This window comes from Rattus norvegicus, chromosome 13 (assembly GCF_021556685.1).
Source record: "Rattus norvegicus strain SHRSP/BbbUtx chromosome 13, alternate assembly SHRSP_T2T, whole genome shotgun sequence".
Taxonomy (NCBI): Eukaryota; Metazoa; Chordata; class Mammalia; order Rodentia; family Muridae; genus Rattus; species Rattus norvegicus.
Window position 1 is genome coordinate 86,389,202 of NC_141546.1, and position 24,944 is coordinate 86,414,145.

The 24,944-nt window shown below is 49.6% G+C and overlaps 1 protein-coding gene across 5 annotated transcripts; it reads left to right on the forward strand.

Moving 5' to 3' along the window:
* The first annotated feature begins 6,300 nt into the window (after positions 1-6,300).
* On the forward strand, positions 6,301-24,636 carry Nectin4 (nectin cell adhesion molecule 4). 5 transcript variants are annotated; one of them, NM_001429809.1, is made up of 10 exons: positions 6,301-6,418; positions 6,783-6,940; positions 16,379-16,738; positions 18,680-18,970; positions 19,947-20,067; positions 20,996-21,144; positions 21,397-21,553; positions 21,988-22,063; positions 22,484-22,558; positions 22,895-24,632. In NM_001429809.1, the coding sequence occupies exons 2-10, from the start codon at positions 6,865-6,867 to the stop codon at positions 23,117-23,119; spliced, it is 1,530 nt and encodes a 509-aa protein (NP_001416738.1). In that variant the 5' UTR covers positions 6,301-6,418; positions 6,783-6,864; the 3' UTR covers positions 23,120-24,632. The 5 variants fall into 5 exon arrangements, with proteins under 5 accessions (NP_001416738.1, XP_087437524.1, NP_001416736.1 ...); NM_001429807.1 differs by lacking the exon at positions 6,301-6,418 and having other exon boundaries at positions 6,606-6,940; NM_001109076.2 differs by lacking the exon at positions 6,301-6,418 and having other exon boundaries at positions 6,606-6,940; positions 21,400-21,553.
* Positions 24,637-24,944: the final 308 nt, after the last annotated feature.

Here is a 24,944-nt window from a genome sequence, read left to right on the forward strand (position 1 = left end):
ACTGTTGCTTAGAACTTATAATGAGCTTACAGTGTGAAACACTGCTTTGAACTTGTTAGTGATACACTTCTGTAACTCCCCTTTTAACAATTTTATCTATGAGGTAATTCTTACATAGAGAACATTTTAACCTATAAAAAGGGTGAAAGCAATAAAGGAAGGTGGTGTAGCTATTTTTCACTTCACTCTGTGTGTGTGCTGCCTGTGTGAATGACTTCTTTCCTTTCTTTTCTCTCTGGTTCAAAAAGAGACAAAGAGTTCCAAGCCTCTCACCTGATCAGAGAGGGGCTCCTGACTGACTTGCCAGAGAAAGGAGCTCTAGCAATAAGTCCTTTTACTTGATTCCCTGCAGCTCAACAGCACTATTAACCACCAGATATCAGTGCTTATTTACACACTAATCATAAGAGATAAAGAGATTAGTTTCCTTAGCACTTATTTAAGAATAAAGAGTTAAGGGCTAGAAAGATGGCTCAATGGTTAAGAGCACTGACTACTTTTCCAGAGGTTCTGAGTTCAAATCCCAGCAACCACATGGTGGCTCACAACCATCTGTAGTGAGATCTGACGCTCTCTTCTGGTATGTCTGAAGACAGCTACAGTGTACTTATATATAATAAATAAATATGTCTTTTAAAAAAAGAGTTAAGGTTAATTTTTTTTAGCTTATTTTTTAAAATACTAGGAATAGACTCTAGGTCCTAGACCAGAACTCTGCTTCTCCATTGCTAGAAACTACCTCTCACCACCAGAGATTCTTGCACTGTAACTGGCTGGGAACTCATTGTGTAGACCAGGGTGGCCTTGAACGTACAGTATTTTCCTACCTTCGCTAAGATTAGAGAATGTGCCCCCATTCCTGGCCTGTGCCAGCCCTTGAAAATTATTACTGTTGTTGTTGTTGTTGTTGTTGTTGTTGTTTATATGTGGCTCTGGCTGTCCTGAAACTAGCTGTGTAGACCAAGCTGGCCTCAAAATCACAGAGATCTGCCTGCCTCTGCCTCCTGAATGCTGGGACTAAAGGCTTGCACCAGAACTGCCCAGCAGAAAAATATTTTGAGACAGGATCTGCTCACGAGTTTGTGCCTCCCATACAGAATACAGGCACTCCAGAGGGCTTCCTTCCCTTCCACTGGGGGGGAAAAATGCCTCAGCCTCCCACCCGTCCTGGATCGGAACACCTGCTTACTTTCTTTTCTTTTTCTTCCCAGTGTAACTTGTTTTTCTGATAGTTTGCATCTGTCTCTGTTTTCACTTGTTTTCCTTTTAGGGTTTTTGTCCTTTCCTCTCTGCTGAATGGAGCCACCACCTGACTTATCCAGGAACGGCTAGGCATCTTCCTTTCAGCCATATCGTAGAACCACACCTCAGTGTAGAACCCCTGGGCACAGTCGCAAGGCCTTAGTAACTGATGAGAACCTGAGGGAGCACCCAGTAGGACTTCTCCAGGAATTTCCCCAGAGAAGACCCCAGTGAGTATGTAAACCTGGGTGCAGGGAGGGAAACACTGGCCAGGTAGGTTAGATGCCAGTCCTTATTCTTCTACCCTTTCCGTATGGCCTATAGACTGAGCCTCCTGACCTTGCTAGTTATCAGCGGCAGCGGAGATTCTTTTTTTTTTTTTTTTGTTCTTTTTTTTTTTCCGGAGCTGGGGACCGAACCCAGGGCCTTGCACTTCCTAGGTGAGCGCTCTACCACTGAGCTAAATCCCCAGCCCCGGCAGCGGCAGCGGAGATTCTTGATGCCTAACCCTTTAACATTTATGCTGATTCTACAACTGAGGGAGAAACTAACCCAGGAAGACGTCAAGATGGAGCCGGAAGGATAGTCTCACCTCTGACTGTCTTTACATACAGGTGGGCTCCCGGGGAGGAACCTAGCTCTTTCTATGATTGGTAGTGAGAACAGGAAGAACTCAGCCAGGGTCCTCACTGGAATCCATTTTCCCACCAAATTCTCAGGCTCCCCCCTTACCGTAGCTCTTGCTCCCTGAATGACCCTACGTCTTCTGCTGTAATTGTCTCCACTCAGAAGACTGATTTCCTTGAGAGTCCTATTCTCATCCAGTGCCAACTAGAGCCTTCTAAAAGTGGTCAACCCATCCATAAACACAGGGTAAAATAATAAAGGCTTTTGTCTCTTAACCGGGTATTCTATTTGCCGATGTGGAAGTATGTTTATAGAGGGCTGAATGAACGAAGAGGAGAGGCTCTGCGTTTAACTGGGCCTGTTGAGAAACAGGACCCAAATATGCCACGTGTTTGGCCCTCTCTTTTCCTGGGTGGCTTTATTCCCACTTCAGAACCCTTGAGGAACAAGCAGGCCCAGCCCCCTGAGCTCTGAGGGATGCTGTTAGGCAACCAGGAAATGCGATTGTCATTTAGAGATGGGCTGGGTATTGAGACTGCCTGACTGGCAGGTGAGAACAGCTCAGCAGATAGCAACATTTAGACAGCATCTCTTGGAGCACAAGATGCCACGGTCCCAGTGTTGGGCATAGTGAGGTTTAAGGTGGAGAAGCAGGGAGCAAGGGCATTGTTTCAGGGTAGGAAGGACTTCTGGAGATCCTGTGTTGTGTATGGGGGAAGGCTCTCTCCACATCTCCATAACTGGTGAGGCATCCTATGGGCGAACAGTAAAAGTAGACACCAAGCTACCTTCTGTAGCCTCAGTCCTAGGGACAGAACCAAGCCCAGCTACCAACAATCCTCTACCTTGTCAGTCAGCAGGCCACAGCTTTCCGTGCAAACTGTGTGAGAAACAGGAGGATGAACAGATGAGGAAGAGCTTATCAAAGCTGCGCAGAAACAGAGCACCACCATTTCACCCACACCCAGGCTTCTCCCTAGTTGCACTCAGATTTATCGTTCACCCTCCCCTCTCCCAATGCCAGAGTCTCCTTTAAGTTTCTGCCTGTTTCCTGACCTGGAATCTCATGGCAGACAAACAGGATGTCACTAAGGAGCGCTCCTATTTACTCCTACCCCAGGCCCATTCTCCTGGTACTCCACCCGATCCCTTCCCACTTGGACCCACCCCCTCCCACCCCTGATCACTCAATCTGACCCTCACTCTCACTCTTCTTCCCCCACACCACTCCACCCAGCCTTGTCCCTCCCTGACTCACCTCAGGTCCCATTGTCACAAACACAAATTTCAGCATAAGCCTCTCCAACCGGTTTGGCTTAGGTGTGCAGCCTTCCATGGGGACTGAGACCAGTTTAAGTGGATGCTTGGATGCATGCAGATAGCATCCACGTGGCTATGGACAGAGGCAGCCCCGTATATGTTAGTGACATAGACACACAGAGGACAGTTGTGATAGTGGGATGTAATTTGTTGCAGATATCCATGTGCCTGCCTTCTCCTGATTGAGGGGCCCTTGAGGGCAGGGATCATGTGTCCTACGGTCTCTGTTGCCTCCCTTGAGTCTGACACAGTGATTTTCATTAAATGTCTGTTGAATGAATGTTTGCTCGCAGGCACGCACAATGATGCTACACAGACAAATTCACGTGCTAAGGATGCCATCCCTCGTGGCTTGAATTGTTCCCATTCTTAGGGCTCGGAACGTAGGCAGGAACAGGGTAGGTAGTGAGGCATGAGGGGAATGGGGAGTCACTGGAGAAGAAAGAACTGAGCTCTGAGTATAGGCCTTGGTCTAGAATGGCTTCCATAACCATTATTGTCAGATAGCCCCTGACCTGAGGTATAGCTTCTGTGGTAATTCATCCCAGAAGAGGATAGAAAAAGCCTGTGTATAGACAACATTTTCCTCAGGACTATGGTCCATATGAAACATGGCAGGAGTATGGAGAGAAAGAGGACGTGAAGATAAATATTTGTTAGATGAGGAAAGAAAGAGTCCTACCTCAGAGGCATGGGTGGTGGCCTTATTCTCTCTGGCCAGTGCAGTCCCCATTTTAAGGACATTTACTAGGGCCTGCCCATATCCATGGAGATGTGGGTGTGTTTGTTCCTTTAATATCCGCCTCAGAGAGGTTCTGTTTCCTTTCCATGATCCCCCTGCCTAAAGCTGGGGTGAGTAATTTAGGGTCCCACCATCTACAAACTCAGAGGTATTCTGCCTGGAAGCACTTTGGAATGTATATTGTGAACGGAAAAGTCAAAGCGGACTGGATTTTCAATTCATGATCTAACTGCTTTCCTGCCCCTATGCCTCAGCTTCTCTGGTGACTTCCTGTACCTAGAGGGATGGATCCGTGGGAAGGAAAAAGCTCCTCTGAAAGCCTGTGATAGGATCCAAGGTGTGATGATTATAATTATAACACAGGATGCTCCCCCTCCCATTCCCCCTGGCCCTACCCCACCCCTGCCACACTGGATCTCAAAGCAGCATCGGGGTGGGGCTGTTCCCCTGGCATAGGTGGGGATCTGAGTCCTGAAGAGGGGAAGGGGTTTGCCAAGGTGGGGGTGGAGAAAAACTAAGGTGTTTTGGCACCCAGCCTGACCCTTGAATCTGCCTCTGACCGACAGGGAGATTCAGGGAAGAGGCCACTATCATGTTCAGGGCTGAGGGGTGGGATCCAGAGACAGGTCTACTCGAAGGGCAGATTACAACCCAGGTACCGTATGGTAATCTATGATCATTTGAGATCTCTGCCGACTCCACCCACCACCTTCTCTATATGGACACTCGTTTACTTAGAAACGAAGGCCTTTGTCAAAAACGCACTTTGTTCCCATTGCGGGTTGTGAACTGCCCTGGCATGGTTGACTGGACACAATTAGAAGACCAGCCCAGCTTTGAAGGACTTCACAGAGGACGGCTGTCATCCTTCCCCATGGCTTAACACGTTTACCGAATCTCTGTTGTACAACAGGCCTCAATCAATGGTCCCTGTATTAAAGCTGACAATTTAGTTGAGGAGATAAGGTGAACACAAATTATGGGTACAGAAGCTATAATAAAGAGACTGGCAAAAGCTGAGGAAGAAGAGGAGAGAGAGAAAGCGTGATCCCGAGGGGGAGGAGCTGGGAAGGCTTTGTGGGAGATGTGGCATTTGGGGTCAGTTTTTGAGGGATGAGTGAGATTTACGTGTAAGGGGCCGAGGATCAGGGGTACGGAACTTGTATGCACAAAGCCCTGGTTCAAAGCCTCCACCTACAAAACAAACAAACAAAAACCTTAACAGTTAGAGCTGGGGAATGTGCCTGTTGATAATTCATTCTTCTTTTCTATCTGTTTCCAGATATGAAACTTAGCTAACATATGTTTTCTTTCTCTGGTTGTCTCTCCATATTTATGTGTTTTAAAAATTATTCTGTTCTCGATGGGCAGTGGTGGCACACGCTTTTAATCCCAGGACTTAGGAGGCAGAGACAGGTGGTTCTCTGAGTTCTGAGTTTGAGGCCAGCCTGGTCTACAGAGCAAGCTCCGGACAGCTAAGACCATATAGAGAAACCTTATCTCAAAAAAAAAAAAAAATGTGTGTGTGTGTGTGTGTGTGTGTGTGTGTGTGTGTGTGTGTGGTTCTTGTTGTTTGAGGTAGAGCCTCCTATAGCTCAGGATAGCCCAAAACTCTGTGACTGTGTGTAGCCAAGGCTATCAGAGAAATCTTGATCTTTATGCCTTCACCTCCCAAGTCCTGGGACTGCAGGTCTGCACCAGCATTCCTGGCTTTTACCTGACTTTGAAATTCCAGTGTTCCAGAGATCTTGCCCCTCTCTTTCAGGGGATAAAGATCCCCCCCCCTTCTTCTGGCTCCCCTGCTGTCACGTGTTGGTTACTTTTATTCGTCCAAACTGGAAATATGTGGTGAGGTGCGTCTGAGTGTTAAAGGAGTAAAGGGATAGTGTGAAATTAATTCCACCTTTGCAAAGTCCAGACATGTTGTCCTTCCCCATGACCATGGGGGACATGCCATTGAGAAGAAGAAAAAGCCCTCTTCCTTTTAAAACTCAGGGTCAGGTGTCAAGTTGTGGAGAGAAGGTTCCGAGAAGAAACCAAGAACCCACAGAGCTAATTCCTTGGTCAGTTCCTCCGCCTCTCCCATGTAGAGAGTCGCCAGAGGAGTGCCGTGAGGTTCTTTCTTCAGGGCCCTCTGAACTGGCTTCCTACTTCCAGAAGACCACCAGACCGAGCTTGACCATTCTCGGCAAAGTCCAGTCTCGGATTTGGGCCTCCTGAAGGATGAGGGACCAGCAAGCCAGGGACATCCTCAGTTCTCCCCTGCTTCTGGGGCACCAAAGCGGAGCCCTTCAGGAGTTTGAGGAAGTTGTCAAGGACCCCAGGAAACAGCTGACCTGTGAGATCATTAGGTTCCTTTTCACACGCAAGGGGCTTTTGCCCCTGTTCATCCTGGTGCCTTTCTCTTTAAGACACTCAGCCCTCCTTGTTGCACACACACACACACCGCCGGGACTCCCCCTTACAGTCAGGCCCATGCTCTCACAGGTAAAACCCCTGTTGAGGATAAGATCCCACTGCCTGCACCCAGATCCTTTCCTTCTTCCCTCCCTCTCTGGCGCCCATTAGCTAGCCCAGGCCGTGGGGGCGGTGGCTGCGAAGTCTCCTCTCTGTGCCAGGCCCGGCCCCCGGAGACGCACCTGTTCTGACCTGCTTAGCAGGTTCCCAGGTTTCTGCCTTCGTTGTTGGCCACGGCGTGGGAAGCAGCTCTGGGGGAGCTCAGGGCTCCCGATTACGGCTTCTCCAGGGTAGCCACGGCTGGGTGGGTAGAACTGGGGTCTGGGTCCCTTAGTGGAGACCCAAGTGGGATAGGCAGGTTCGTCAGTGCCTGACTTCCTGCCTTCTGGGTCAGAGCCTTACACAGCTCCAGAACCGGCTCCCAGGGAGAACTCCGTGGAACTCCAGAATCACTGGGCAGGTCTGCCTTTCAGCCAATGCCCCTGTCCCTGGGAGCCGAGATGTGGGGCCCTGAAGCCTGGCTGCTGCTGCTGTTCCTGGCATCATTTACAGGTAGGACTTGCCTGAACCGTCAGGACTCTTGCTTCTGAGCCCTACCCGGCACAGACAGACAGACAGACAGACACACACACACACACACACACAGAGAGAAGCATAGATATATGCACACACACACACACACACACACACACCCCGCATACACAAACATTCCCTTTCCTTGGACTCTGGGTGAAGGAGACCATCTCTTTGTACCACTCCACTAGCCGGCAGTGCCTCAGGAAGAACCAGTATAGTCTTCCTTCTTAAGTCCCCTTTGAGCCCCAAAGCCAGACCACTTAGTGCCTGCAGTCCCTAACTACCTCTGCCCAAGCCTTGCTTGCCAAGGCCTCTGTGGGGACACACACACACACACACACACACACACACACACACACACACATCTGGAGCAGGTAGGCTGAAAGGTGGAAGCCAAGGATCCTGCTCACATTTGTGGCCACTACTCACCAGGTGCAGGAACCCTGATGTCTAAGGAGTAGGTGGACATATCTGTGTTCTCTCAAGACAATAGTCTGAGCCCCAGGATTGGGGTGTTTGTTGAAGGACTACAGGAAAGCCAAGAGAGTCCTTGTACCTCTTCCCTGGCACACACACACACTAATAGGTATAGAATGCTGTATGGGTTAGGGGGAGCTTAGAGGGTCAAGGTAAAAGGCCTTCTAAATGGAGTATAACCACTTTTATTTATTTGTTTATTATCTCGCCGTTTCCTCTGTTGGGTGCCTTATATCACACTTTCTGCCTGTCTAGAATATATATAAAGCGCAAGGCCCTGGGTTCGGTCCCCAGCTCCGGAAAAAAAAAAAAAGAATATATATATATATATATATATATATATATATATATATATATGGAGAGAGAGAGAATATATATATGGAATGTATCCTTTTCAGAGAGGGAGTGTGTGTACACAGGGGAGCATAGTGTAGGATACCGTTGGCTGTTTCTGGGGAATGAGGAGCCAAGCACTCTTTCTCCTTAGAAAGACAGGGCTCTCTCTGTCTGGCCGAGGACGGTAGGATCTTCAGCCCAAGAAGCCGTAGGTAGCACCAAGGGAAAGTCAGTTGTCCAGCAGCACTAGGCGATCCCCTCCCAACCCCCATTCTCAGCTGAAGCTCAAGAAAACAAGGCGTAGATGCCTGGACTGGCACTCCGGTCTTCTAACAGAAGAGTCAATGGTCTACTCTCTAATCTCAGAATTCTAAGCTCCAACCTTTGCCCCCTGCCCTTACCCCCAACCCTGCTGTTAATTCCCATTCTCTAGAGAACCCTCTTCACTTAAGGCCAGAAGGTGGGGCCTCCTGCTGGGCCAGGGAACCCAACCGTCACTCTGCTGTAGCATCAACCCACACTTGAAGAGTGGAGTCCTGCTGTCTCCAGGACTTGGGTGGGATCAAGAAGACCCGGTACTTCAGCTCTTTTATTTTATAGATGGGGACAACCAAGAGAAACAGATAGCTAGGTGAGTCTACAAGATCACTCAGTGTGAACACTTGAGAGCATACTGGGTCCAGCCAGGATCCTAGATGCTGGCAATAGAACAATAAAGGGTACTATCCCTGCCCTCTCTTTCCATGCTCCAAAACTGTTCCTTCTAATAGAAGCTCAGTGACGAGGGAAAGAACTCCTGGCTAGAAAATTACCCCAGACTTCATCCAGACCTGAGAGAAGCTATTCGGAAGAGAAAGGTTGGCTCCAGGATGGCCCAGGCAGCTAGTAACTATTCAGACATCACCGTACTTCTGTGGCAATGACCTGCACAGAGATGAAGGCCAGTCCCAGGGACCCTGGAAACTTGGATAGTTTCCATCATCCCCATTCTGGCTCCCCTAATGTGTGGGCACGTCTTTAATGGGCCTACGAACCTAGACTAAGTCTGTGTCTCTGATCACCTCTCACGTCTGGAAATCAGGAGCCTTGAGTTCTGATCTCATTTCTTCCATTAATTTGTTAGGTGTTTTTAAACAGCTAAGAGACTCTGCTTCAGGAGAACAAGAAGGACTGGATGGTCTCTGCAGACCTGACTCTGAAATGCTAGGCTTCTGTGGTTGTCCAGCTCCAGGCTTGAAGTGGAGTGTTTGTGCTGTTTGAAGAACTGATCAGTCTCCTTGTGGCTGAGAGGACCCTTCCCAAGGACTCTGCCTCCCTGGCTCTATTGCAAAGGGACACTTGCCCCCCAACTCCAGGGCTATTAGAGCTCTGAGCTCTAGGGCCCTGCCCCACCCCTGTCAGGGAGAGGAGCCCAGGCTTGGGAGGCGCCTCCAACACCACAGCTCTTTGTCTCTCCTTAATGGGATGAGTTTCCGGGTGAGGTCCCATCCCTCCGCCCTCCCCCATCCTCCCTCTCTTGCCCTGGGGCTGAGGGGCCTGAATCTGCAAACTCCTTTCCAATAGGATCCCAGTCCCTAACTCTTTGGGTCCTGTACTACCTGGGAGTGAGCTGTTCCATGAATTCTAAATTCTGTCTTCTGAGGGTTAGGATCAGCTTTCTGTTGAGATTAATTTCCTAGAAAGGGAGGGGCCCCATCCCTGCTTTTCTACTCCTGATGACAGAGGTGGGCAGGCCCTTTCCGTAGGACTTACCCAAACCTAGAGAAGCCAGAAAGGGAGGTTTGCTTCCCCGCCCAAGTGTGGAGAACTAGGAGAATCCCAGGGAAGCCTTTGGCCCCAGTGACCCTGGTTTCATCCTAGTATTTTGTAGTGATGGGGCTGGGGTGAAAGAGTCCAGCTTCAGAGATGGCAGTGAGGAATTTAGTGTGCACCGTTCCATCTTCTAGAGCACGGGCTCAAGATACAGGGATCCTCAGGCAAACTGAGTGGGTGCTAACCCCTGAGAGGGTCAAGTCCTGTGAGAAGAGAATGTCAGCATAATCCAGCCTCCAAAATTTACACTGATGATAAAGATTAGGCCAAGAAGGGATGGAAATGAAAGATGGGAAACTGAGTCAGGAGTACAGAGAGTAGAGAAACTCTGGGGTCTAGATCTGGGGACAGAATCTAAAGCAATTAAGTTCTGAGTGAGGAGTCACACCCCTGTTTTTTGGAGGATACTGGAGTTACCATACTCCACTCTGACACCAGAACAGAAGCAGGCATGGTGGCTGCTGCCTAAGAAGCCATACCGGTGGCCTTCTGCTCCCCTCCCCCCACGTCTCTAAAACTGTTGTAAAAGTGAAGGTTGAGGCTGTGATGTGTGTGGCGTGAGGGGGAGCCGGCCGCAGTGGAGGAGGGGGGTGGTCTGAATTCGGAGGGGAGGTTGTATCTCAAGAGTCTGAGAGAAGCTGAATTCTGGGTCTCCCACCCACAGTGGTGACTCAGCAGGGCTCAGACTCTGGCTCCGGGGGGTTTAGGGGACTTATCTGGGCTGAGGGCTGGGTCTAATGCAGAGCTGGCTGCCTCTCTCATTGTTCTTCCTCCTTCCCCTCAGTTACTTATGTGCACCCCCCCACACACACACACATTAATCTGTGGGTGGGCACTTTGCCTGCCTTGGGACGCTCTTGCTAAGCTTGGGGGCTTAGGAAAAGTGGGGGGTAAGGGAGGGAGGTGGGTAAAAGCGAAGGGAAAGTTTTTGGTTTTCTGAGTTCCTCAATTCCAAGGCCAAGGTTATGGGCAGGGGATGGGCCTAAGTGGCTTTTCTTTGTTTATGACATCTTGGGCAATTGGGGGTCTAGATGCTTCTCTCTCATGACTTTTCTTACCTCAAACTAACACACCTAGGCCAGTCTTCTCTGGTGAACCTGGTGGAGGGAGGCAAGAGTTAACAAAAAAGAATGAGACCCCAGACAACTTGGACCCCTCCCCCTAGCCTCAGGCAGATTACCCCCCCCCCCCCTTGCTTCCCACCAAACCTCACCAGACAGCTCTTACCCCAGGCCTAGAGTCAGAGCTGGTTTTTCTGGTGGTGGCAAGCAGAAAAGCCCTGACAGAGATTCCCAGAGAAGAAACTCTGCTTGGGGGGCCAGAAGGACTGGGGGGCCTTGGGGTGTGGCCACAGGGGGTAAAAAGGGTGGGAGTCCCTTTGTAGAAACCCAAAGAGCAAGAGAGAGGAAGCCTTTGTTTTTTTGTTTTTTTGTTTTTTTTTTTTTTTTTTTTTGTCAGAGAGGCTCAGTGGCAATTTCCCATCACCTGGAGGGGCAGTGACCTCATCTCTGGTTACCTCCACCTTGGACCTGAGATGATTCTGCCCTGAAGTCTTGGGGTGAGATGGGGAGGGATGCCAGGGGCAACATTAGAACGGGCAGAAGCCCAGAGCCACACACTGACCAAAGGCAGCTGAGCCACACACTGGGGAAGCCAAGACAAACGACATCAAAATATTTACTATGTGCACAGAGTCGTGCAGAGCAGGAATGTGTACCGGGCGCTCAGAGGGTGAGCCAAACATGTGATGGTATTCATGAATCTTATGAATATATAAATACACATAGCTCTTTCCTCTGTGTATAGAAAAGGCAGGATGTATATTTCCCTGAAGAGCAATGTGACCACATCTATGTATGAAACATCCCCAAGTTCTTACAAGAAAATAGCTTCATGTGCAAGTGAACTAGAAAAACTGGCCTAGCCCTCATCCAAAGATACTACAAACATTCAGACACAAAAGACAGTTCCCTTTGACACACAGATGAACCTCAAAGACCCCGTGTGTGTGTGTGTGTGTGTGTGTGTGTGTGTGTGTGTGTGTGTGTGTGTCCCCGTCCTTTTATTTATTTTATTTTTTTTTTTGTTCTTTTTTTCGGAGCTGGGGACCGAACCCAGGGCTTTGCGCTTCCTAGGTAAGCGCTCTACCACTGAGCTAAATCCCCAGCCCCGTGTCCGTCCTTTTATGAATCAGCAGAAAATGCTGATGGGTAAAAATCCTTCAAAAGAAAAGATCTTCTTCCCAAAGATGTTGCTATGGCTGAATATCTGCAAGGGCCAGCCTCAGTTTCCCCTTTTGAGCTCAGAAGCCAAGCCTTACGCAGAAAGGAAAGTTGGAGCCAAAGAACAGGGTAGGGTGTAGCCAGCTAGCCTAAGCCAGGAATGGAGGACCTGTCTGGGAGCGGGGCGGGGTACACAAAGGGCAGGGCCCCAAAGAGGCCTGAGGGGGCCTGGCCAGGGGTGGGGGAGGCTGAGGGCAGGGATCCCGTCTGGCCAGTTGGGCCTGTTCTCTCCCTTGCGCAAGGTAGTGGTGGCTGTGGCTAGGCCTGCTGCTGTGTGGCAGCTTCTGAGTCACTAAGGCCCCTGACCAGCGTCCTGGTGCTCCTTGAGAGGAGGGGTGGGGAGAGTCAGGAGGAGGAGGAGGAGTGCCCAAGAAGCCAGAGGCCACCAGCCTTAGCAAGCAACATCCAACAGAAGGGTCTGTGGGCTTGGCCTGGCCTGGCTACTACATGCCCATAAGGTGACCTCACCAGGCAGGCGGTGTGTCTCCTTCAGTCTGGTGACATCATCATGCTGACGCCAGGCAAGCACTAGGTGGGGGAGAGGAGGAGGCAATTCTGGCCTGCTCTGGTTTGGAAGCCTGGGCTTCTGGTCCATTTAGCCCAGGACAAGGGTACTTGGGCTCAAGTTGTCTTAATTTGTTTCTTTAGATTTAGAAGAAGAACTGAAGGCCCTTGAGCATGCCTTGGCCTGAGATGCTTTCATTAGCCGTTGGCTTTAGGATAGTGTGAGTTTTTTAGGAGCGGTTCCAGAGGGACTTCCCTGTTGCTGCGCTGGGTTTCTTGGTCTGCAGAACTGGGACTTGTACCTTCAGGATGAGGATCTTAGCTTCACGGGTTAGGGACATCGAGGATGAAGACTCAGGCATGCAGTGGGCACCCAATTCCTGCTGTGCCCTAAAGAGAGATGAGGGGGCAGAATCTGGGTGATTTGTGGTGGTGGGGGGGGCTAGAGCAGGGATTAAAAATAGAAATAAACAGGCTGGAGAGATGGCTCAGCAGTTAAGAGCACTTACTCTTGCAGAGGACCTAGGTACAGTTCCCCCCAATCTACATGGCGGTTAACAGCCATCTGTAACTCCCGTTTCAGGATATCTGACACCCTCTTCTGACCTACAGGGGCTCCAGGCACATGGTATACATATATGCAGGCAAACATCCGTCCACATAGAATAAAAATAAATAAATAACTTAAGGATGGAAATATTGGGTCTGACAGTGTTATAGACATAGCCTTTGGAAGGATTTGAGTCTTCCAGTGGCGCAGGCACTTGGAGTTTCTGTGCCCCGCATCCACATCATTGTGACTTAAATCCACATGAGTGTTTTGCAGCAGAGTGAGCTGTACAGCCTCTATCCACCCCACCCCCAGCCCTTCTCTGACAACCTTACTCCCTTTAGTGCTAGGAGGACGTACCTGGGAGGGGTGCAAGTAGTTAGCTGGACTCCCAGGCTGGGCTGGGTGGGACCAGTGTCAGCTTAGGCAGGTCAGGGCCCAGGTATCTGGACTTGCAGGTCTGTCCTGTCCAGTCTGGGGCCCTCCCAACTCCCAACAGCATCTTCCTTCCCTCTCCTCCTCCTATCAGAGCCACAAGACCCATTCATTTATCTCACGGAAACCCTCAGCCCTACTCCATGCTTCAGTTTCTTGATGTATGTCTGTGTACAGCCCCTTCTTCTCTGTCTAGTCCGAAGATGCTCCCTTTGGCAGTGAACCCGGATAGCCAGCCTATCTTGCTCCACCCCAAAGTTACCATGACAACACTTTCCCTGCCTAGTCCAACTAAGGACTCTTGGGGCTACTTCCTTCCTGATGCTTATCTTTCATGTGTTTGCTCATTCATTTGTATATTCTTTTTGTTTTTGAGGGGTGGGGATTGTCTCCCTGTCACCCAGGGTGGCCTAGAACCAGACCTTCTTGCTTGAGTCTCTCCAAGTATTGGGATTGCAGGTCTGGCTCCACCCATCCATCCATCCATCCATCCATCCATCCATCCATCCATCCGTTTATTCAGTCAGTCAATAAACATTCGTCAAGGTCCACTTATGTGACAGGAGGGAGGCCACATGCCGCTGACTGAGCATGAAATAAAAAAAAAAAAAAACCAACATGTTTTTAATATGTGGTCAGTGACCCAGTTTTGATACCTATGGAGCACAATGCCTTGGAGAAGGAGAACAGGAAAATAGAGAGCCAAATGTATAGGTCAAAGGGCTATGACTGGGGTTGAAGCCCAGTGCTGGAAAAGCACAGGGGTAGAGCACCTGAAGCTGCCTGAGGTGGGGGAAGGGAGGGAGGACTCAGCAGGAAATGATGCCTAAGCAGAGTCTTAAGGCATGAGTAGGAGTTCTCCAGACAGTGATGAGTAGGAGCGGCCAGACACAGGGAGGAGAGCATTCCAGGCAGGGGTACATTGTGAGTAAAGGTGACGGGCAACAGGGTGTGTGGGGTGCCGGTTAGAGGCAAGGACTATAAACAGTTGGATGTGTAAAGGGAAGGAGCTCTTGACATCTCAGAGCACTCTCTGCCCTGGCCCAGCCTCTGGCCCTGGTTTTGTTTGGTTTTTTTCATAACCATAGGCATTCCCAGGCTCAACCTCCTTTATTGGTTACTCATCCTGAAAATCCAGTTATCTTTGAACCTTCCCTCTCTTTCCAGCCAGTGGCCAAATGTCCCCCTTTTATCTGCCCAGCACCACCTTGCCAGGGATGCAGCTACAGGTTCACTGTGTCTGCCTCAGTCTCCTTCCGTGACCTGTTTTCTGGTCAGACTGCACTTTGTCGTTTGCTTCATGGCCCTTGCTGACTAGGAAAGCTTTGGTGACTCTCCATTTCCTCTTGACCAAATCTGAATTCCTTTTCCTGGCATGGGCGGTCTTGGGCTATCTGGACCCACCCTACCCCAGCTATATTTTCCACAGCTGCTCAACACACACGCCCTCCCATAGGTTGGGTCCTTTTCTCTTTGCTTCCTGAACCAGCAGCCAGTCTCCCCACCTCCTAGTGTTTGCTTACCTTGATGCTGTACCTGCAGTGCCTTCCTAAATCTCCTGGGCCTCCAATTCCACCCAAAGCATGAATGAAGCCCTACCTCATGACTCTCACATCCCTCAAATCAACCGATGACAAACCACCAAACATTAAGTCAAACACCACCATTCAAGTCGTGTGTGGTGGGTGGTACATCCTATAATTCAAGTACTCTGGAGCCTAGGCAGGAGAATAGTAAGTTTGAAGCCAGTCCAGCAAGCTACATAGTTAGGCTTGGTCTTAAAAAGAAAGAAGAGGGCTGGAGAGATGGCTCAGTGGTTAAGAGCACTGACTGCTCTTCCAGAGGTCCTGAGTTCAAATCCCAGCACCCACATGGTGGCTCACAACCATCTGTAATCGGATCCGATGCCCTCTTCTGGTGTATCTGAAGACAGCTACAATGTGCTCATATACATAAAATAAATAAATAAATCTTTAAAAAGAAAGAGGAAGAGGAGGAGGAAAAGGAGGAAAGAAATAATCATTGGTTGATTTCATATGTATTTATATCTGTAGATGATAGATAGATAGATAGATGATAGATAGATAGATAGATAGATAGATAGATAGATAGATAGATTGTCTCTCTGCCATTTTTTCCTCCTAAACAGACCTCAGGTCCGTGAGGGCAGGAAATGGATCTTTATTTACCAATAAGGTTACATAATGAACAAACCTAATTTCAAAATCTTCAAATGCTCCATACAGCTGCTCATCAATCACCAACACACCAGTCCTTCCTCCCTGGTCCTCTGATTCTGGCTCAACATAATGACACAATGGCTGTGCCTACCTTGACCTCATCTCTCCAGTCCCCTGACCTGGAGGCTCTTTCTGTCTTTAGTGACTTGCTGGTTCCTACCCCCAGACTTCAGTTCATGCCATTCCTCCCACATAGAATACCTCCTTCTCTCTGGGAATCTAGGTCTCTCATCTTCAAGCCATGTGAAAAATGTTCCCGAGAATGGACCTTACCCTCCTAACATGTCTCATTCCAGGCACCAAATGTTCTGAGCCTTTTCTATGACTCCTTGCCATGCTTTCCAAAAGTGTTGAACCTCCTTGAGAAATTTGTCCTTGGTTTCCTGGTTCCGTGCACAGGGATTCCATTTCCTTGAAGCCTGTGAGCTCCTTCAGGACAGTAGCTCCATCCCTGCTTCTGTTTTAGTTTCTCACTTTGCTCAAATAGAATCCTAGGCTGCAAAAGATTGACTCTTCCATGTGTAACTCATCTGTGTGGCCGTAGGCAAGCCACTTCCCCTCTCTGGATCTCAGTTTCCTCCTCTGTTAAACGGCGATAATAACGCCTACCTCTTGGGAATGCAGTGTGGATCTAATGAGGTAATGGACTGAATGTGCTTTGCAAGCACAAACCACTCCAGGAGTTCCGGCAGCTTTTGCTGTCATTATCATTCTGGATGCATTCCATTGGTCCCGACTTGTCCCCCTCAGCCTGACTGCTTCTGTCTGCCCCCTGCAGGCCGATACTCCGCGGGTGAGCTGGAGACCTCGGACTTAGTGACAGTGGTGCTGGGCCAGGACGCAAAACTGCCCTGCTTCTACCGAGGGGATCCCGATGAACAGGTGGGGCAGGTGGCATGGGCTCGAGTGGACCCAAACGAAGGCACCCGGGAGCTGGCCCTGCTGCACTCCAAATACGGGCTTCATGTGAGCCCTGCCTATGAGGACCGCGTGGAGCAACCACCACCCCCACGAGACCCTCTAGACGGCTCCATCCTCCTGCGCAATGCTGTGCAAGCAGATGAGGGCGAGTACGAATGCAGAGTCAGCACCTTCCCAGCCGGCAGCTTTCAGGCACGGATGCGGCTTCGTGTTCTGGGTGAGTGGAGCCAACTAGGTATGATCAGTATTGCTGAGTGGGTGGAAGAGGGAGACAGAACGGGACTGCAGAGATGGATGAGACAGAGGCAGTACAGGCAGACATAAAAGATGAGGATCTATAGAGGAGAGGGAAAATTATCCAGCCCCTCCTACCCGATCCAGAAATTCTCTCCAAAAGCGGCCAAAGCTGGGGTATAATCCGCATATGAGGAAGTTTGTCTTTCTGATGGGCCGGTTTTCCCTCCGTGCACCCTTGTCCATCTGGAGCAGCACGGGTTTATTCTGTCTTCTGCATAGCTTTTCAAAGAGCTGAGGACTTCTGCCAGACTCCACTTACTTCTGCTCTTTTCCAAGCGGCACTCACTGGTTCCTGCCTCAGTTCTACACAAGACACCAACTCAGAGCCACCTTCACGGTCCTAGGCTCTGTGGTTTGAAATGTGTGTAGGTAATCCCCCCCCCCCCTTTTCTTTTTCAAGATAGCCGTTCTCTGTGTACGTAGCCCTGGCTCTTCTGGAATTCCTCTGTAAACCAGGCTGGCCTCAAACATAGGTCATTTAAAAACCTACGAAAGTAGGAGTCCCAGATGTGGACGTGAGGTCTAGCTATGTTGTAATATCTGAGTTGGGGGAGGGGTTGGTAATACAGTCTTTGATTGGACCTTCAGGGAGTGTGGTCTAAGACTACACTACCTTGCACTATGGGCACTTGTGCTGGTCAACCTGGACCTGTGATCAAGCTGCCTTTCCACTTCTGTGCTTGGGCTATTTTGAAACTAGAAATAAAAGTGGTTTTGCTTTGAGTGGAAGTTAAAAGCATAAGTTTTGGAGGGAAAAATAAAACAAAACAAAGCTTGATTTAAAGAATAAGAGGAAGAAACTGGGCATAGTGGTACATATCTATACTTACACTGTTCTAGAAGCTAAGGCAGGAGGATGGAGAATTTGAGACACACACATACTCCAAAACAAAATCTGTGACTCTAGGCTTTGTCATGTAAGAAGTGATGACCTGCAACAAACCACTGAATCTCCCTGAGCTTTGGTTTTTCTCATCTGAGGAAGAAGCATAATAATACCCACCTCACTAGTTTGTTAGCGAAATTAAATGAGATAATGTATGTAAAGTTTTAACATAATAGTTGGCACATAGTTAGTAGTGGTTATTATTGTTATTATTACATAGATAGTATCTAATTAGTTTTAAAATTATTTTTATTTTTTTAAATGACCTATGTTTGAGGCCAGCCTGGTTTACAGAGGAATTCCAGAAGAGCCAGGGCTACGTACACAGAGAAACGTTGTCTTGAAAAAGAAAAGAAGGGCTAGAGAGATGACTCAGTGGTGCTCTTCCAGAGGTCCTGAGTTCAAATCCCAGCAACCACATGGTGACTCACAACCATCTGTAATGAGGTCAGATGCCCTCTTCTAGTGTATCTGAAAACAGCTACAGTGTACATGTGTATATGTGTGTCTGTGTGTATATATATGTATAAAATAAATTTTTAAAAAAGAAAAGAAAAGAAAATAATTACCTACACATTGTAGAAAAAAATCTAATAGTGAAGATGTAAAGTCACTTAAAATGATACCACTGATCTGGCACATTTATTGGTGAGATGAGAAAACCCGGGAGTATGGGCTGGAGAGGTAGCTCAGCCGTTAAGAGCACTGACTGCTCTTCCAGAGGTCCTGAGTTCAAATCCCAGCAACCACATGGTGGCTCACAACCATATGTAATGGGATCTGATGCCCTCTTCTGGTGTGTCTGAAGAGAGCAACAGTGTACTCATATTCATAAAATAAATAAGTACATTAAATAAATAAGTGTTCTTTTGAAAAAGAAAGAAAAGAGGAGCTGAAGTTTGCAACTGGGTTAGACTGATGGAATGGTATCTGACTGTGACTGTGAAGGTCTTTCACACTCCCGCTCCCCCACAGTGCCTCCCCTGCCTTCCCTGAATCCTGGTCCACCACTAGAAGAAGGCCAGGGCCTGACGTTGGCAGCCTCTTGCACTGCTGAGGGCAGCCCAGCTCCCAGTGTGACCTGGGACACAGAGGTCAAAGGCACACAGTCCAGCCGCTCTTTCAAGCACTCCCGCTCAGCTGCCGTCACTTCAGAGTTTCATCTGGTGCCCAGCCGAAGCATGAATGGGCAGCCACTGACCTGTGTGGTGTCTCACCCTGGCCTGCTCCAGGACCAAAGAATCACCCACACCCTCCAAGTGGCCTGTGAGTATTGAGATGCTACGGGTGAGATATCCCTATGTTCTAAAATAATGCTAAGACACTATGACCCTGAACCTATGGCAGGAAGGTCAGCCTGAGTCTAAGTCTAATCCAAAGGTAGAAGACGTGGGGGGGGGTCAAGATAGAGGTCCTGGGAAAATCATTGTGGTCTTTGTGAGAGTTCTGTTTTGTTTTGTTTTTGAAGGAAGGTTTCTCTATGTAGGCCTGGCTGTCCTGGAACTCACTCTCATAGACCAGGCTGGCCTAAAAACTCAAGAGATCCACCTGTCTCCGCTTCCTGAGTGTTGGAATTGAAGGTGTGCACTGCCACCGCCTGGCGTCTCTGTGACCTTTACAGGAGAGACTGCCTTGTTTCCACAGTGTAGATGGGAGAATAAAATAGAAGTGTGGAATTGAAAGTGTTTGCAAAGCATAGAGTTTAGAGTTTGGAGGCAGGCTTGGGACAGGCCCCTATCCTGCTGTTTGCCAACACTTATTTAATCTGGTTAGACTCCATTTCCTCCACAAGCAGATGAGTGTAATTATGCCAACTTCGTGGGATTCTGATGAGAATTAGCATCTGTGAGCGCAAAGCATCTCGCAGATCCTAAATCCTACAAGGCTTCCCAGAGATAGACTCCACACCCGAATTAAAATATCATTTGGCCCAGAGTAGGAAATCAGCAAATGCTCGCCGAGAAAATGAACAGACTGCTGGGTCGTTCGGCAGCCATTGAGCACCCACGTTGTGAGCAGCACTGTGCTAGATGCCACAGGAGGTCCCCGGTGTGAAACTCCATCACCTCAAGGGTCTTATGGCCTTATGGCACAGGTCAACCAGAATAGACTCTGAGCTTGGGGTAGGGATCAAGTGTGGTCGGGAGCTGTGGATGAGGATAGGGGGAGGTTGTTCCAGCAGGGGAAGAGGAGGGGTTTAAAGGAATCCTTCTGTTCTTTCTCTTCCCTTCTCCCACTCCAGTCCTTGCGGAAGCCTCTGTGAGGGGCCTTGAGGACCAAAACTTATGGCATGTTGGCCGAGAAGGAGCCACACTCAAATGCCTGAGTGAAGGACAGCCCCCTCCCAAATACAACTGGACACGGTAAGGACCTGTGCTGGGAGAAGGGCCTAGCACTCTGGCCTTTTCAGAGTCAGGCCCACTATTTTCAGGGCCAGGATGAACTCATTATGAGCAAGGACCACATATTCTGAGCCCTAGATAAGTCGGGGCATATATTCAGACCAATATAAAAATATGTATAGTCAGCAAATATTACTGGCTTGTTCCAGGAAATATGTGGTGACTGCCCATAGGGAATGTGTAGGTATCTTGGCTTTTCGCCCTAACTTTAAATGATGAAATATAACTACATTAAATAGTAATCTTTTATGTATTTGTGAGGGCTAAAAGCGCGTGTGTCACAAAGAAAACTGACTACTGTCGCGCCCACGCTACTTCTAACCATAATGTTGCCAGCACCTCAGAAACACAGACCCACTCCCACCAGCTCCTTCAAGAGTCCGAGCCATTTTTCCAGAAAGGGATAGGATACCCATGTGTATGAGCCCATGATAGACATGTTCTTAATGTAGACACATGATATCTATGGCCTTGTGCCTAGTGGCTAGGTTTGTTTACTCCACCATCCAATATCATGGGTGTTGGAGCATGCAGTCACAGGTTCCCAGTACCTCTGAGCCCAGCTAGGAATGGAGTGTCCTGTTGTGTGGACTTTATAGCATGTATACCTGTTACTTGGTGCTGGGTGACAGGATACCTGTGGGAGCATGTGGAATGGCATGCCTGTGGATCTTCCCCAAGTGTGTGTGGGGGTGCCCGGGTCAGGCTGGGCGGCAGGGAGAAAGGGCCTCTGCCTAGACCTGTCTAGGGTAGGGAGGGGCACCGTGGGAACAGCCCGAGGCTTTGGGTGACGTCATGGGGGAGGGGGATGAAGAGCTGCCTGGGCACGTTGGGTGGTGGCAGCCTTAGCCTGCCCCAGCCAGCACCCTTCAGCTTCCCTGTCCTTCAGGCTGGATGGACCTCTGCCTAGTGGGGTGCGAGTGAAAGGGGACACTCTGGGCTTCCCCCCACTGACTACTGAGCACAGTGGTGTCTACGTCTGCCACGTCAGCAACGAACTTTCTTCGAGGGCTTCTCAAGTCACTGTAGAAGTTCTTGGTAAGCACAGTGGTTGGAGAACAAAGACAAGGATTCTGAGTCCAGAGCTGGGGGGTCATCAACGGGAGGCAAGACAGAGAAAGAAATGGGAAAGAATGTCTTTGGGGATGACGGATGTTATATTTTGGAGAGGATTAAGCTGAGTGGGTAGCTGTGGATGTGGTTTGTGAGGATGATATGTGGGTAGCAATAGGGTCTGGGGTGGGTCAGGGGAGGATGGGGCCTGCATCTCAGACACTGGCCTGTCTCCAGCAGACCCTGAGGATCCAGGAAAGCAGGTGGATCTGGTGTCTGCGTCAGTGGTCGTAGTGGGTGTGATTGCTGCACTCCTGTTCTGTCTCCTGGTGGTGGTGGTGGTGCTCATGTCCCGATATCATCGCCGCAAAGCCCAGCAGATGACCCAGAAATAGTGAGTCCCGGCTCCTCTGAGTGGGTGGCCCTGAGCTGAGAACAAAAAGGAATAAAGCGGGAGGAGAGTCAGAACAGAGGAGAAAGAAGGCCGTGTGGCCTAGTGACAGCTGGACAGCTTGTACAGCAGAGGTGGGCAGAGTCTTTGGGGAAATAAGAAAGACATGGGACCCGGAGCACAACCAGTGAGGAGACATGCGTGAGAGAAGCACAGATCCACATCCCCCAGGTGTCACCTACCACGCACACTTTAGCACTCCGTAGCACACCCCTGCTCTCCAGCCACACTGTCATCTGCAGCCACATACGCTCACCTTCGAGGGCATAGTTAGGAAATCATACCCTTCAGCGGTCTCACATAGGATCAGCCAGGCTAGACTCATCTTAGGAGGCTGTCACTGCTGTCCTTTCCTGACAAGGGGTTGTCTTTCCCAGCGAGGAGGAGCTGACTTTGACCAGGGAGAACTCCATCCGGAGGCTGCACTCTCACCACACGGACCCTAGGAGCCAGGTGTGTGCTAAAGTTGGGTGTGTGTTGGGGGCCTGGGCGCACAAGTTTGCTTTGAGTCTGGGCTCCTCTGTAGATGTACCAGGTCTGGCTGCTTACTCTTAGCTGGAGCTGAGCTGAGGCTGGGTATTAGCTGGGGGTAGGAGGTGGGGGTAGATTGATGCTCTGGGACTGCCAGCACTCCTGCTTGCAAGACCCTCTTAGCACTGGGATGGGGGCTGCTCTAGGAATTCACCACCGGTGCTGGTGCCAGGGTGGGTTTTGAGAGTGAGGGATGAAAGATGCTTGTGTCAGATATGGAGCTAAAGGTTGGGGGAAAATGATCAGGGAAGAGACTTCTGGAGGATGAGGAAAGCGAAGGGAGGCTGAGGGGAAGAGATTGAGGGCTCTTCTAACTCCTCCCCTATGTCTGGGCCCCTGCAGCCGGAGGAGAGTGTAGGGCTGAGAGCGGAGGGCCACCCTGATAGTCTCAAGGACAACAGTAGCTGCTCTGTGATGGTGAGGCCCCCCCGGCCCCACTGGTGCCCAACACTCTCCTCAGGCCCCTCTCCTGGCCCCAGATGTGGTGTGACAGCAGCCCTCCCCCACAATTGCATCCCTGGCTTACATGCGCACCCCGCCCCCCATTTCTGCTATGCCTTTGTTCTCTGTGTCCCCACCCCTATGTATAACACTTGTTCTCCCCACCCCGCCCCAACCCCAAATTTCCAAGCCCCTATACCTCTGGCAGAACCATTACCCGTGCTTTACCTGACCTCTGACCCTATCACAACCCAGCCCTACCTGGCCTGTTTGATCTTGATTCCTGACTTGTCTTCTGCCCTTGGTCTCCAGAGTGAAGAGCCAGAGGGCCGCAGCTACTCCACGTTGACCACAGTGAGAGAGATCGAAACACAGACTGAACTGCTCTCCCCAGGCTCGGGGCGGACAGAGGAGGAGGACGATCAGGATGAAGGCATCAAACAGGCCATGAACCATTTTGTTCAGGAAAATGGGACCCTGAGGGCCAAACCTACAGGCAATGGTATCTACATCAACGGGCGAGGGCACTTGGTCTGACCCAGGCCTGCCTCCCTCCCTGAGGCCTGGCTCTTCTGCTTCCATGGGGGAACTTCAGCTCTTCTTAGGGCAAACACCCTTAAATGCCTGCATTTCTTTAGGAAGGTACTTCCCACCCTACTGACTGCTCCACTTTTACCTCCAATCCTGCTGTTCATCAGGAGGGCTCCGCTGGTTGAGTGCCTCCCACCATTGAGTGTAGGTCATTCCGTGTGTGTGTGTGTGTGTGTGAACATTCATGGACTGTATGTGCATGAAGGGGTGACTGTCCATCCTATGCACCATCCTGTCATGGTAAGAGTCCAAGTGAATGATATATGTGTGCCACAGGATCTGTGGCTGTGTGCCGAGAGCGTTACTAGGGTGTGGTTTGTGAGTAGTGTGCCTTACGTGTGACCCCTGCCTGCAGAGGCAGGGATATTCCTCAGACCCCAGAGCAGTATTAGCGAGGCAGAGGTTAGAAGTGAGAGGTGGAGACTGTCGCCAGATCCAGGTGTGCGGGCATAACTGGAGCTAGAATCTGACCTCCAACGTGTGGGATCTGTGTTCCCACCCCTTGGGAATAAGTGTAAAGCAGACATCCAGGGGTCTGCCAGAGGCCAGAACTGTTACAGAAGCCCTCTGCCCTCTGGTGGTCTGTGGGCCTGCTCCATGGACATACCTTCTGTAAACTCAACTCCAAGGGAGCTTCCTGAGTTCTGCTCAGACTCCCTTAATAAGAGAAAAAGAAAATTTAGAACAAACAAACAAAAAGCTTTATTGATTTATGTGCATTTTTTTGTTGTTTGTTTGTTTGTTTTAAAACTGGGCTTTAAACAGCAAGGCCAGCCCACACAGGCATTCAAGAAAACCGTTTAGCAGACCCCCACAGCAGAGATTAATGCCTGTGGTTCTGGAAAGTTCTCTTCCAAGGATGCCTTCACCCAGAGAGGTTCTGGGGAAGGAGCTGACAGCTGAAGGAGCCTGGAGCTTGGGGTGTGAAGTACAAACACTGGATAGGAGGTTAGGGATAAGGTGCTTGACTCCCATGGTTCCTCAGATCTTGTCCTAGCTGTGTCTACAGAGGTTTGTGCCTTCACGGAGTTGGGACTTGGTGTCAAGGGCTCCTGGTTCAGTTGTGTTGAGGGCAGAGGGTAGTGGGAAGGTGGAAGTTCAGGTGAGGAGAAAGGGGTGTCATGGGTGAGGGTGAGAACAGGTCCTTCCCCAGGGGTTTCTGAGTCAGTCATTTGGGGCTCTCTGGCACTTTGTACGTGTGGGACCTGGGGTTAGATGTTAGGGTTTTGTTTTGTTTTTTTTAGCCCAAACGTTTGCAGCCAGAATACGGAGATTTAGTATCCAAACCTTGTGTGGCCTGAAATCTGCTGGTCTGAAGGAGAAGCTCTCATTTCATCCCCAAGTAACCCAGGACTTATGGACCCCAAGGATCTGGGGTCTTAGTGTGTATATTTCATGTAAATATATGTATATTTGTACATAAAATGATATTCTGTTTTTAAATAAACAGATAAAACCCTTTTTGTCTGATTTCTGTCTTGCCCCTTGAACTGGGTAAGTCACAAGTGCTATGTATGTACTGAGTTTCTCTGTGATCCCTTCTTTGCTCCCAGGCAAGGACCCAGATACTTAGAGCTCTGAGAGCCCTCAGGTAGGGCAGTGTGGTTATAACCTCCTTTAGGGGAAGCCAGTGCCTTAGTTTGCAAAGTGTTTCTAATTTGACTGTACTGGAAACTTCCAGCAGCTGTGTGGCGTGGACAGCCGTGTACCCTTTTACAGACAAAGAAACTGAAACTCAAAAGTCACCTGGTCTGTGTCCTCATTTTCAAAT

Bases quoted from the DNA above. Each gene is read 5' to 3' on its own strand.
- Nectin4 (NM_001429809.1), top strand. From the start codon at position 6,865: ATGCCCCTGTCCCTGGGAGCCGAGATGTGGGGCCCTGAAGCCTGGCTG. The intron at 20,068-20,995 runs GTAAGGACCTGT...CCTGTCCTTCAG, and splicing joins CCCAAATACAACTGGACACG to GCTGGATGGACCTCTGCCTA. The intron at 22,064-22,483 runs GTGTGTGCTAAA...GGGCCCCTGCAG, and splicing joins ACACGGACCCTAGGAGCCAG to CCGGAGGAGAGTGTAGGGCT.